Source organism: Punica granatum, chromosome 7 (assembly GCF_007655135.1).
Source record: "Punica granatum isolate Tunisia-2019 chromosome 7, ASM765513v2, whole genome shotgun sequence".
Taxonomy (NCBI): Eukaryota; Viridiplantae; Streptophyta; class Magnoliopsida; order Myrtales; family Lythraceae; genus Punica; species Punica granatum.
This window is the reverse complement of record NC_045133.1, coordinates 26385629-26398467: the sequence shown is the minus strand read 5'-3', so window position 1 is coordinate 26398467 and position 12839 is coordinate 26385629. Positions and strand designations below refer to the sequence as shown.

Here is a 12839-nt window from a genome sequence, read left to right as displayed (position 1 = left end):
CCAACTAAACTCACTCGATAAAATAACTCGTCACGAGTAAGAAAAGTCATTTTGATTTGCCACGCTCAAAGATGAATGATAAGAATCGGGGTTTTCGTCATTAAACAAGGAACTTGTTTAGATAAGAAAAGAGAAGAAACGCTCTAAGCAATTTCATTCAAAAATATTCATTCGTAGTCTGATCTCTTCTCTTACAATAAGATTCACATTTATATAGAGGAAAGACACCTCTCTTGACTCTAGATTAGGAAACTGACATCTAATATTCTCCAAATACTTTCCTAAAATAGAATAAGGAAATAATATTAAATATGAAACTTAAGATTACTGATTTAAGCTAATATAGGAAATAATATCTAATTAAGAGAAATTATATCATAGCAACATATGAAACTTAATATCTAATTAAGCTAAATTCTTGTTCCGGAATTTTCTAGAATACGCATTTGGACTCGAAAATTCGAATACGTATTGTGCTGCAATCTGAAGCACATCACGACCCGTAGGGCAGAGGTGGCCCCATAAAGTCCCCTCCCTCCCCATCCATCTCTATAAATACCCAACTCCCCAAGCATTAGCCTTTCTCACCAAAGAAGAACCATTACAAACACATAGCCCTATCTTTACGAGAGATATTATATACTGCAATGGCTTCGAAGGGAGACAACGTCATTGTTCCGGGCACGAAGCTTGAGAAGTTTCTTTGTATGAAAGGTGGCAGAGGAGAGTCTAGCTATGCCAGCAACTCCCAAGCTCAGGCTTTACATGCTCGTTCAATGCTTCACCTCCTCGAAGAAACCCTAGACGGGGTGAAGCTGAATTCACCAGAGATCCCCTTCGTTGTGGTGGACCTGGGCTGCTCCTCTGGCACCAACACGATCAACATTATTGAGGTGATCGTCAAGCACATAAGCAAGCGGTATGAAGCCGTGGGGTACGAGCCGCCAGAGTTCTTGGCCTTCTTCTCGGACCTCCCAAGCAACGACTTCAATACCCTCTTCCAGCTCTTCCCCAACTATGGGGGTAGCATGGAGGAGTGCCTGGCCGCTGACAGCCATCGCTCCTACTTCGTTGCTGGAGTCCCGGGCTCATTCTACCGCCGGCTGTTCCCATCCAGATCGGTTGACGTCTTCCATTCTGCGTTCTGCCTCCACTGGCTCTCTCAGGTATCTACCATGTTATAACATTGTCAATGCTTTAGTTACCCAAAATAAATAGATAAAAATTATCAGTGCTTAAAGGAAATTTTGTGGACTCAACGGCTAATAGATCAGATCAGTCGATGCTTCACTGCGTAAATTTATGCATGAATTTATCATTTATACGATTATATATTGTATATGCGTGCATTTATCATTTATACTATGTTGTATATGTACACCCAATCCAAAAAAAGTCATTAATATTTCATATGATATATATATATATATATAGACTGCTAATAATAAGTAATTATAGTAAGTATTTGAGAATGCAACTTTCCTAAATTCATCCATTCTGCGACTGCAACCTAGTACTGCTAGACATGATTTTGCCAAAAAAAAAAACTATCTCTATATGTCAATATAAGAGGATTTTTTCTCCGATGAATAAGGGGGCCGGAGCCCAAACGATGTAAAAGACAATTCTCTGAGCTTGAAGAAATAGTCGAGTGTCAAGTCATGCGCTGAAAAGAAGATTTGGGATGAAAAATAATAACTATACCTAAATTATGGATAAAATGAAGTTTGAGATGTGAGAAGAATGTGGTAAAAAAATTTATAAATGAAGTTCAAATGAAATTAGAGATATATATTGAAAAATGAGAATAAAGTTCAAAATTTCGTAACTTATGTATATTTATAGTCCATTCCCAGAGACCTCCAACACCAATACGATCATCACTTTTCTTACCCTACCTTTTATGTGTGGTTGGGTACGAAGACAGAAGTCGTCGAGCATGCACGAAGAATAACCGAGTCAACAAAACCATGCTTTTCCCCAAATTTTTTTTTTTTTGCCTTTTTGGCCATGAGTCCAAGATCATCATTACTTTTATTCAAAGGCAAACTCATCACCAAGTTAGAAAGAATGATAACTATGAGAAGTAGAAAAAAGAAAGCTGCCGACTCTATCTGTAGACCTTTTTGACTTTAATGTCCATGCTGAACCATTCTCCATAAAAGACTTCAAAGTTCTCAAAGTTTTTATCGACAAAATCCATATGTTGAATATCTATTGAGATCAATCCTTTTTATTTATGACAAAAATTCAGCGAACACACGATTTAAATACTGCAAAATTCTCATCTGTCTAACTATGAAGTTGAACACATTAATAAAAAGTCAGTGAAAAGTCATTTATTAATAGAACTATACGAGTTGTAATATACTTGGTAAAGTACATTCTATATGAAGTACATTCTATGTATGTGTAATAATTAGCATTTGATGTTTCTTTCCTCCACCAGAGGTTGACTTATTTTTGCAGTGAAAACGCAGTTTTGGAGAAGCAGTTGAGCCCCTGCTTCTCATATCTGCTGCTACACCCACGGCTTTAATTTCTTGTAACTTCCAACATACTCCATTCCTTTTCTGCATAATTCCATGTTGCCCTCACCTCTCCCTCTCATCTATTATTTATATGTATATGTATATGTGTGTGTATTTTTATATATACATAATTTAAACAAAGGAGGCTCACATTTTTTTTTTGATAGTTCTAATAGAACTATGGTCTAATATGTCTCATTTATTACACCAATAGAAATTTTATTTGTTAGCGAAATAAATTGTATTCTTCTATTGATGCAAATATCAGTCATTTTAACTTTTCAATAGTTATTTCATCTGATTTTAAAAATAACATGCCGAACATCTCAATAACTTATAAAATAAACAGTTATTTTTCAGCAATTTTATTTCATAACTTTTTCATCAGCAACAATACTCCCAAACCAAGCCTGATATCAATTCTTAAGCAACCTATAATCTTATCATCTCAGAAAAGAAAAGAAAAATTCCCCATCTTACTTATATCTTACAATAAATTATAGATATAGAGCGATTTGTCTGTTCTGTCGTCGATTGCTTTGACTGAGAAAGAGAAAACACACTGTGCCATGACCGGACCACAGGTGCCGGAGGGCGTGATGGACAGGAGATCGACGGCCTTCAACAGAGGGAGGGTCTTCATCCACGGCGCGGGTGAGGCCACGGCTGGAGCCTACAAGAAGCAGTTCCAGGCTGACCTGGCAGGGTTCCTGAGGGCAAGAGCAACGGAGATGAAGAGGGGTGGGTCCATGTTCCTCGTCTGCCTCGGGAGGACGTCCGTGGACCCCTCCGACCAAGGTGGGGCCGGCATCCTCTTCGGGACGCACTTTCAGGATGCCTGGGACGATCTTGTCCAAGAGGTATATATATAACATCCATATATCATACACACACACGCATATATATATATATATATATATATATATATATATATATTTGTCCATGCATGCCTTCCCTGAATCCCACTCTATATTACCAAATTGGATAAACAAATTAGACATGGCTTCTTGGCGAAGTGTGGATGAGAATGTGAAATAAAGGAAAATGAAAAATGCTCACCAGGAAAAAATAAAAATAAAAAAAGAAGAGAACACGAGAAATTTGGTAGCTAAGAGTTAGCTCTATAATTTCTCACTATTCAAATATTAAGGGCGAGCGTAACCATGCATCGAGTCGTTTTTTTCCCCTCTGTTGTAATTAAGAAATAAAATAAAGTTTTATCCGAATTTTCAATAATAGGAAAGTATACTACCTCTGTCAAATGTGACGTACATGCATTAAGTCATATGAACATTCGATGCGTAATAACTAGTTAAGTGTCTTTTAGTTAGTAGTCACATTATATAAATTGTCCGTATGGATAGGAGGAACAAACAATGGCACGTCAGTGGTACATGGCTCTGGGCTCTACCCTCTAGTTGAAAATCCGACGTGATTGCATTAGAAAAAGTGGTCATTTTTCAGTATTATAGGATACTATGCTCGACATATTCGATTAGATATGCTGAGGAAAAGTTATATTTCTAGTTAAAGAAGGTGCACGAAGCAAGTAAAATTTTCAACCATGTTTTGTCTAACCAAATATGCCTAGCTCTCATGTGACTATATAATCAATGACATGCATTGGGCATTTTCATGGTAGAATGGAATCATACTCATAGTTTTCCTCTCCCTACCTTGTTTCTTCTAACTCGGTAAGGTTGACATATAAATCCCATCTTTCGATCTCGGCCGTTGGATGTGTTTCTGTTCAATGTTGGGCCTGGGCGTCTCTGTCAGGGTCATAGCAATTGCCGACAGTACCAATTATGACAAGTTCTGGGGAAAAGTGGCCCACACAATTGGCACTATTCCGTGGGGCCATCGCCAGACATCATTGCAACTTTTGGAGTACATATATCCATTTCGAAAATCCAAAATTCAACATATATGAAATATGGAATTGACATTATTCTTAGTTGATAGCAACTATTGCTATAGTGAAAACTCCTAAATGTTGCTGTGATTGTAGGGACTGATTAGTGACGAGAAGAGGGACGCCTTCAACATCCCGGTGTATGCACCGAGCCTGCAAGAATTCAAGGAGGTGGTGGAAGCCAACGGCTCCTTTACGATCGACAGGCTCCAAGTCGTCAAGGGAGGAAGCCCCCTAGTCGTGAGCCATCCGGATGACCCTGCCGAGGTGGGCCGGGCCATGGCCAACAGCTGCAAGAGTGTCGCGGGTGTCCTTGTCGATGCCCACATCGGGGATCGACTCAGCCAGGAGCTATTCCTCCGTGTCGAGCGACGAGCCGAGAGCCGAGCCAATGAGCTGCTGGAGCAGCTCGAATTCTTCCACATAGTGGCTTCTCTGTCCTTAGCCTGATGGGGAAGAAAAAGATTAAAGGAAAAAAGAAAAAAAAAAGAATTATATATATATATAAATAAGACTTTTGAGAAATGTGGTGTAGTGCAGTGTGTAAGATCCTTATCTGATAACTTAGAGATTCCAGATTCGATTCTCACGAGTGAGACTACCCTTGTCCCTTTATTTAAATTTCTTTTTCATGTTCTTGTACTATGTTATGAGTTTCTTATTGTAATAAAAAAATAAATACGGCTTTTATTTTTTGTTCTTTTGACTTTATTTTTTACTTTATCTTCCTGTGCAGGACGAAAGTGCTTTACTCTCTCTCTCTCTCTTTGTTTTTTTACTGGGTAGTGAATTTCTGTGTGATATTAGAGCCGACCTTAGTCCACCTTCATCCGTAAATCATGGGCTTTTTCAATGCTTATTGCTTTTTTATTTTGTAATTATATCTAACTCTTCTTCTTAATCTTTTTTCCTTTTTCTGGTTGTTGGTTCCGTGACTATATATTGTTCCCCCCATTAAAAATAAATAAATCCAATATGACTGCATTTTTACCCGACAAAATTCTAATTTATCGCTTCTTGGATCTAAGCTAACCTTCGAATACAACTCAAGTTCGAACGTCCCATCGAGGTCGAGTAGTGAGGAGGTAAAACATCCGAATTGAGTTTATCATCACTCGTCTCTATCCATCATTAGCTCTAGTGAAGTGGAGATTATAATTTCATCCTCCTTAGGCAATGTAAAGCCGACCTTCTACATTTCCCTTCTTTTTCCCGCTTACCTTGTTAAGAAAAATGGGAATTTACAAAATCTAGTGGGCCTGACCCATCTCGTTGTTGATGGGCCTCCCATTCCCATAGGTTAAAATAAAATATTACGACATCAACTAAATCTGAAACCAAGACCGACATCAGTTGTTCTCAGGCGATTTGGCATTTCTTTACCCGAAATAAGATTTTAGATTCAAATCTTGTAAATACAACAGACTCACGATCACAAGGCTTTTTACTTCTTAATAGGCCGACTAGATCGAAATTGCATTAGACGGAATCTATTGAGTTTCTGGATATCATATGGAAATGCACGGAATAATGAAGCGATGGCTGCAGAAAGAGCTGCAGCTTGTCGCATTGCCTTGGTTACGTCCATGGAATCAGCAGAAAGAATGTACCGAGTCAAGGGTCTCGAGCACGACTTGCAGCTGATATGGCAGCCCCTGTTGCTTCGCTGCACCTCCTTTGTGGTGCATCTACTTGTATTTTGAAAGAATTTATCCACCAGCAAAGAAGTATATAAACTTCAAATAACATTTGATTTCTAGAACCAAAACATCATTATCAATATCGTTTATTTTAGAATGTATTATATAATACTTTAGGGTATTTTCAGTCTCGGGTTAATATATATATTTCTTGAGTTTAAAAGCATGTTTAGGTATATGAAACGCTTTCATATATTCTAAACCATTGTAATAAAGGTTCAATTTTAGTGCTTTTATATCTAACTTTAATTCCGAGGGAAATTCAATGTTCCAAACATAAGACGTGTTCGGATACCAGGATCAAACTCGAGTGGGGCTGTTGGTGGAATGTTCGAGTTGAATTTATCATATTCTTCCTTCTAAAAGAAGTTAATTTTCGAATTTACATGGTATGGAGAAACTAGATCAGAAAACAGTGAAATATATCACGAAATTTACATTGGAAATCCCGCCTTTTATATCTTTGATTTGATTGATAACGTTACTCATCTTCAGCCACAATTAGCTCCGGTGAAGTGAAGATTATGATTTCATCCTCCTCGGGCAATCTGAAGCTGACCCTCTTCTTTATCCTCTCACCTTGGCTGATCCTTTTGAATGAAGAGGAGATCACCTCCAAACTGTCACCATCTTCGACGACCTTCAGAAGCCTCTCCTTGGAGAAGCTACCCCTCGGATAGGCCGAAGAAGGATGAATCCTTTTGTTCGAGAAATGCTTGAACATGTGCTTATCTGCGTTGATGATATCGCTTTGCTTCGAGGTTGGAGATGATGCTTCCGAGAGCCAGTCCTCGAGAGTTCGCTTTGGCATCTTACGATCCTTCTCCTGTTGGGCTTCGATTGGACGACCTTTCCTGGTCCCCGAGCATCTCGGCTTCATGAAGTTGATGATCAATGATGCTAACTTGCAATTTTTGTCGCCAGAGGCCGATGAGTTGGGCAAGTTTTCTTGGGCATGGTTACTTGATTGCCCGAAACAAGAACAAGATAGGGTTACTCCCATCTTCTTGCTCGACTTGTGTGCTCGACTCTATGAGACTGCGGATCTTATTGTATATAAAAGGATGCTTCAGGCGGAATTCACCAAGATGGAAGGCTTGATCTAGAATGTTGTTATCATCGATGGATCATGTTGTAGCCTGATGCCGCCCGATTCCAAGTTAAACGTGTGTGTAATATATACAATGAGTGATCGCAATATGTCTTGTTTGAACGAGAAGGAATATTTTATCTTCTGATGATTCCTATGACGGATTACTCAGATGCGAACTGTATCATCATTGGATGTCGACATCGTAACCATCCACAGCCAAAGTCGAAATCTGACCACATTACAGAACATAGTTCAAATGAAGACAGTACCTCTTGGCCTATCAACCCTACCATAAGCAAACGGACAGCCTATGTCTTTGCCATCTATGAAGATAAGCATCGTATGCCACCATTAATGTTGTTTATTCGATCCAATGCAGGAGACGTCGAAATAAGAGTCTTGTCATCTCTTATATTCACACTTATCGAGTTAACGTTGTTGGAAATTATGGCTAATGGGTGAATGAGGAAATTGCTCACGAGCTAATGACTCTTGATTTTCTTGGCGGTTACAAGAAATGAATGGATTGCATTCATGAATAATCAAATGTCATTAACATGTATATTGAATATATGTGAATTATTCCCCATAAATGGAGAATAGGAAGAGTCATATAACGGATGGAACCCATAGTCTATAAAAGGGGCACACGGCAAAAAGGAAGGAGAACAAGAGAAAAAGTCTCCTGCCTTCCATTGCTTCCTATAGCCGATTGAAAAACAAGAAGAAAATTCGACCTCAAAAGTGTTCACGCTTCTCTTCGAGTTCGCTGAAGCGTTGCTGTTTGTGCTGCTGCTTCGCTTGTTGCCGTTTTATCCTGGGAAACGATTGTCCACGTAACCTCAAGCACCCAGGAGGGGACAATTCTGTTTCAAGGGGTTTGTGTCTAACACAGGACTCGGCTCTCTCTCGTATCTTTCGGTTTCGCCTTTGTTTCGGTTTGAATTTCCAAGTTCCTATACTAATGAAATTAAGTTAATTTGATAGTATTCTATTTGTCCGAATAGCTATTTGAATTATCGTTCAATTTTGTGACTTATTAAGGCTAATTAAGTTTCTTATTACAATCTTGAAACAGAATTTTGTTATTTGAACGATTCGAATGGCGTCGGGGAACGATGGAGATACGACCAACGGAAGCCAGACTACTGGCTCCGGCCCTGCTCCTATCTTGCCTAACCATTTGGTTAGCCAAAACGTGGCTGCTCCCTCGATGGTCCCTGTGAACCATGTCGAGAAGCCCGAGAAGTTCAATGGGTTGAACTTCAAGAGGTGGCAGCAAAAGATGCTATTCTACCTCACAACTCTGAACCTTGCAAGATTTTTGACTGAAAATGCTCCAACCCTATCTGTGGGGGAGTCAGATGTGCAGGCTCTCAGTGCGGTTGACGCTTGGAAGCACTCCGACTATCTCTGCCGGAATTATATCATGAATAGTCTTCATGATTCCCTGTATAGTGTCTATCAGGGGTTTAAGACGGCAAAGGAACTATGGGAATCCTTGGACCGTAAATATAAATCAGAGGATGCCGGTGCGAAGAAATTTCTCGTCGGACGATTCCTCGATTTTAAAATGGTGGATTCAAGGACCGTAATGAGTCAAGTGCAGGAATTGCAAGTGCTCTTACATGAGATTCAGGCTGAGGGAATGGCTCTAAGTGAATCCTTCCAAGTGGCTGTTGTCATTGAGAAACTGCCTTCTGGTTGGAAGGATTTCAAGAATTATCTGAAGCATAAGCGAAAGGAGATGACAATGGAAGATCTTGTTGTCAAGCTTCGAATTGAAGAAGACAATAAAAACTCCGGAAAGGATCTCATCCTCCCTGCTGCTAAGGTAAATGTCATGGAGCAAGGGCAAAGCTCTAAGAACAAAAAAGGCAAGAAGAAGCTGGGTACGAATGGAGGAGTCTTCAAGCCCAAGTTTCAGGGGAAATGCTTCAACTATGACAAGAAAGGTCACAGATCTGCTGACTGCAGGCTCCCAAAAAGGAAAAAGGATCATGAAGCAAACGTGGTCAATGAAATGGCTCGAGATGTGGCAGACATCAACCTATCTGCTGTGGTTTCAGAGGTGAACCTCATTGGGTCCAACCCAAAGGAATGGTGGCTTGATACCGGTGCCACCAGACATGTGTGCTCAAATAGAGACCTGTTCTCTATGCTCGAACCGGTCACTGGGGAAAGAATCTATATGGGAAACTCTGCCCATTCTGCTGTTGAAGGTCAAGGAAAGGTAGTCTTAAAGATGACTTCAGGAAAGGAGTTGACTCTGAACAATGTATTGTACGTACCTGAGATTCGGAAGAATTTAGTCTCCGGGTCATTGCTGAACAAACATGGGTTCAGGATGGTTTTTGAGTCGGACAAAGTTATTCTGTCCAAGTCTGGAATGTACGTAGGAAAGGGATATGTATGTGACGGGCTTTTTAAGCTCAATGTAATGACCATAATCAATAAGAATTCTGGTTCTTCTGCGTATTTGATTGAGTCTCCTGATTTGTGGCATGGAAGACTAGGTCATGTTAATTATAATACTTTGCGTAGATTAATTAACTTAAATCACATACCTACATTCCAAATTGATTCACGGCACAAATGTGAAATTTGTGTTGAGGCAAAATTAACAAGATCACCCTTTCAAACGATTGAAAGGAATACCGAGCCACTAGATCTAATTCATAGTGATGTATGCGATTTAAAGTTCGCAACAACAAGAGGTGGTAATAATTATTTTATTACCTTTATCGATGATAGTACAAAATACTGTTACGTATATTTGTTGAAAAGCAAAGATGAGGCCATAGAGAAATTTGTTCTCTATAAAAATGAAGTTGAGAATCAACTCAACAAGAAAATCAAGAGATTGAGGAGTGACAGAGGAGGCGAATATGTAACGCCTTTCGGGGAATTCTGTGCACAATACGGAATTATACACGAAGTGACTGCACCCTATTCACCTCAATCGAATGGTGTTGCTGAACGCAAAAATCGCACATTGAAAGACATGATGAATGCGATGATATTAAGTTCAGGATTACCTCAAAATATGTGGGGTGAAGCAATATTGTCAAGCAATTACCTATTAAATAAGGTGCCTCGAAAGAAAAGGGAAAAGACACCTTATGAATTATTCAGAGGTAGGAGATCATCCTACGACCACTTGCGAGTGTGGGGGTGTTTGGCAAAAGTAGTCGTTCCGGCACCAAAGAAAGTAAAAGATCGGTCCTAAGACGGTGGACTGCATCTTTATTGGCTATGCACATAACAGTAGTGCTTATCGATTTCTTGTGCATGAATCTAAGATTCCCGATATACACAAGAACACGATAATGGAATCAAGGAATGCATCGTTCTTTGAAGATGTATTTCCATGTAAATTGAATGAGGTATCGAGTTCATCAAAACGAACCTCGTGCACTATGAATGATGGACTTCATGACGTAGATCATGAAAGGCAGAGTTCGGATGAAGAGATTGAACCTAGACGCAGCAAAAGAGCTAGAATTGAAAAATCATTCGGGAATGATTTTCTGACATATTTGTTAGAAAATGAACCACAAAGCTATGCTGAAGCAGTAAATTCCTCTGAGGGACCTCTTTGGAAGGAGGCAATCAAAAGTGAAATTGATTCGATTCTGCGAAATCACACTTGGGAATTAGTGGATCTCCCCACTAGTTGTAAACCCTTAGGATCCAAATGGATCTTTAAAAGGAAAATGAAAGCAGATGGATCCATTGATAAGTACAAGGCCAGGCTTGTAATTAAGGGATACAAGCAAAAGGAAGGCTTGGACTATTTTGATACTTATTCTCCTGTGACAAGAATAAATTCCATTAGGATGATACTTGCAGTTGCGGCATTGCGTAATTTGGAAGTTCATCAAATGGATGTGAAAACAGCTTTCCTAAATGGAGATTTAGATGAAGAAATCTATATGGAACAACCCGAGGGGTTCGTGGCTCCAGGAAAAGAAAGGAAAGTCTGTAAATTGGTCAAATCATTGTATGGGTTAAAACAAGCGCCAAAACAGTGGCACGAAAAATTCGATAATGCAATGATTTCCAAAGGATTTAAAATCAATGAGTGTGATAAATGTGTATACATTAAAGAAACAGAAAATGGTTACGTCATTTTATGTCTCTACGTGGATGACATACTCATTGTTAGTAGTGATGACAGAATGATCAAATCTACGAAAAATATGTTGAATTCAAGATTTGATATGAAAGATATGGGACTCGCTGATGTGATTTTAGGAATTAAAATCATGAGAACATCAGATGGACTAATTTTGAGTCAGTCACACTACATAGATAAAATTCTGGAAAAATTTACCAAAAATGATTCTGGAATTTCAAAGACTCCAATAGACAATAATCTTCATCTATCAAAGAATAGAAAAGAGAGCATTTCTCAGTTAGAATACTCGCGGGTCATTGGAAGTCTGATGTATCTGATGAGTTGTACTAGGCCTGATATTGCATACTCGGTTAGTAGACTCAGTAGATATACGAGTAATCCGAGTGGAGACCATTGGAAGGCAATTGTCAGGGTACTCAAATACCTTAGATACACTCGAGATTACGGGCTGCACTATACTAGATATCCAGCTGTCCTAGAGGGATACAGTGATGCGAATTGGATATCTGATATAACGGATTCAAAATCCACTAGTGGATATGTGTTCACACTAGCAGGTGCAGCAGTTTCATGGAAGTCCTCGAAACAAACTATTATCGCTAGGTCCACAATGGAATCTGAGTTTATTGCTCTGGATAAATGTGGAGAAGAAGCTGAATGGCTACGCCATTTTCTAGAGGGCATTCCTCAATGGGAAAAACCTGTGCCACCAATTTGTATCCACTGTGACAGTCAAACAGCAATTGGAAGGGCACAAAGTAATATGTATAATGGTAAGTCTAGACATATACGTCGTAGACACAACACCATTAGACAACTGATCTCAACTGGAATTATATCTATTGACTACGTGCGGTCAAAGGATAATATATCGGATCCGCTAACCAAAGGGTTAAGTAAAGAGCAGTTTGAGAAGTTGTCAAAGGGAATGGGTCTAAAGTCCATTAGAGGAAAGGTTTTATAGCGGACACCCAACCTAGCTGACTGGAGATCCCAAGATCTAGGTTCAATGGGACAACCAAGTTATAGAACCGAATCAAATCACTGTAGGGGAGAAAATCCCTGGACCATTCCTTGATGAAACAGTGATAAACGGATAAGGCTAGCAATCTAAATTGCTTTAATGATATGTGAAATCACCTATGTGAGAGAAAAGTGAGGCCGCTTTAGAGGAGAATTTTTATGGACTTAATTCTTCAAAAACTCTCGCAGAACCAGAACGGTGTTCCATGGCAAAAAAAAAAAAAAAGGACACAACTATGAGAACCGAAGGAAGTCAGTTGAATCTTGTGTGAGGTGTGTAATATCTTTACACAAAACAGCAGAACAATTCAAGGACATCGTGTCTATTGGACTGCTAGTAAAGTACATGCATTTTCACAAGGGAAGGTTCAAGGGTGGTGACACCTACCTATCCTATACAGGTTCAACTGGTGAACACTATTTACGAGTCGAAACA

At 39.3% G+C, this 12839-nt stretch overlaps 1 protein-coding gene across 1 annotated transcript; it reads left to right on the top strand.

The window, feature by feature from the left end:
* The first annotated feature begins 600 nt into the window (after positions 1–600).
* LOC116213170 (indole-3-acetate O-methyltransferase 1) lies at positions 601–5136 on the top strand. The gene is made up of 3 exons (XM_031548016.1): positions 601–1166; positions 3116–3391; positions 4543–5136. Exons 1-3 carry the CDS (start codon positions 648–650, stop codon positions 4894–4896), a joined length of 1149 nt encoding a protein of 382 aa, XP_031403876.1. The 5' UTR covers positions 601–647; the 3' UTR covers positions 4897–5136.
* The last annotated feature ends 7703 nt before the right edge of the window (positions 5137–12839 follow it).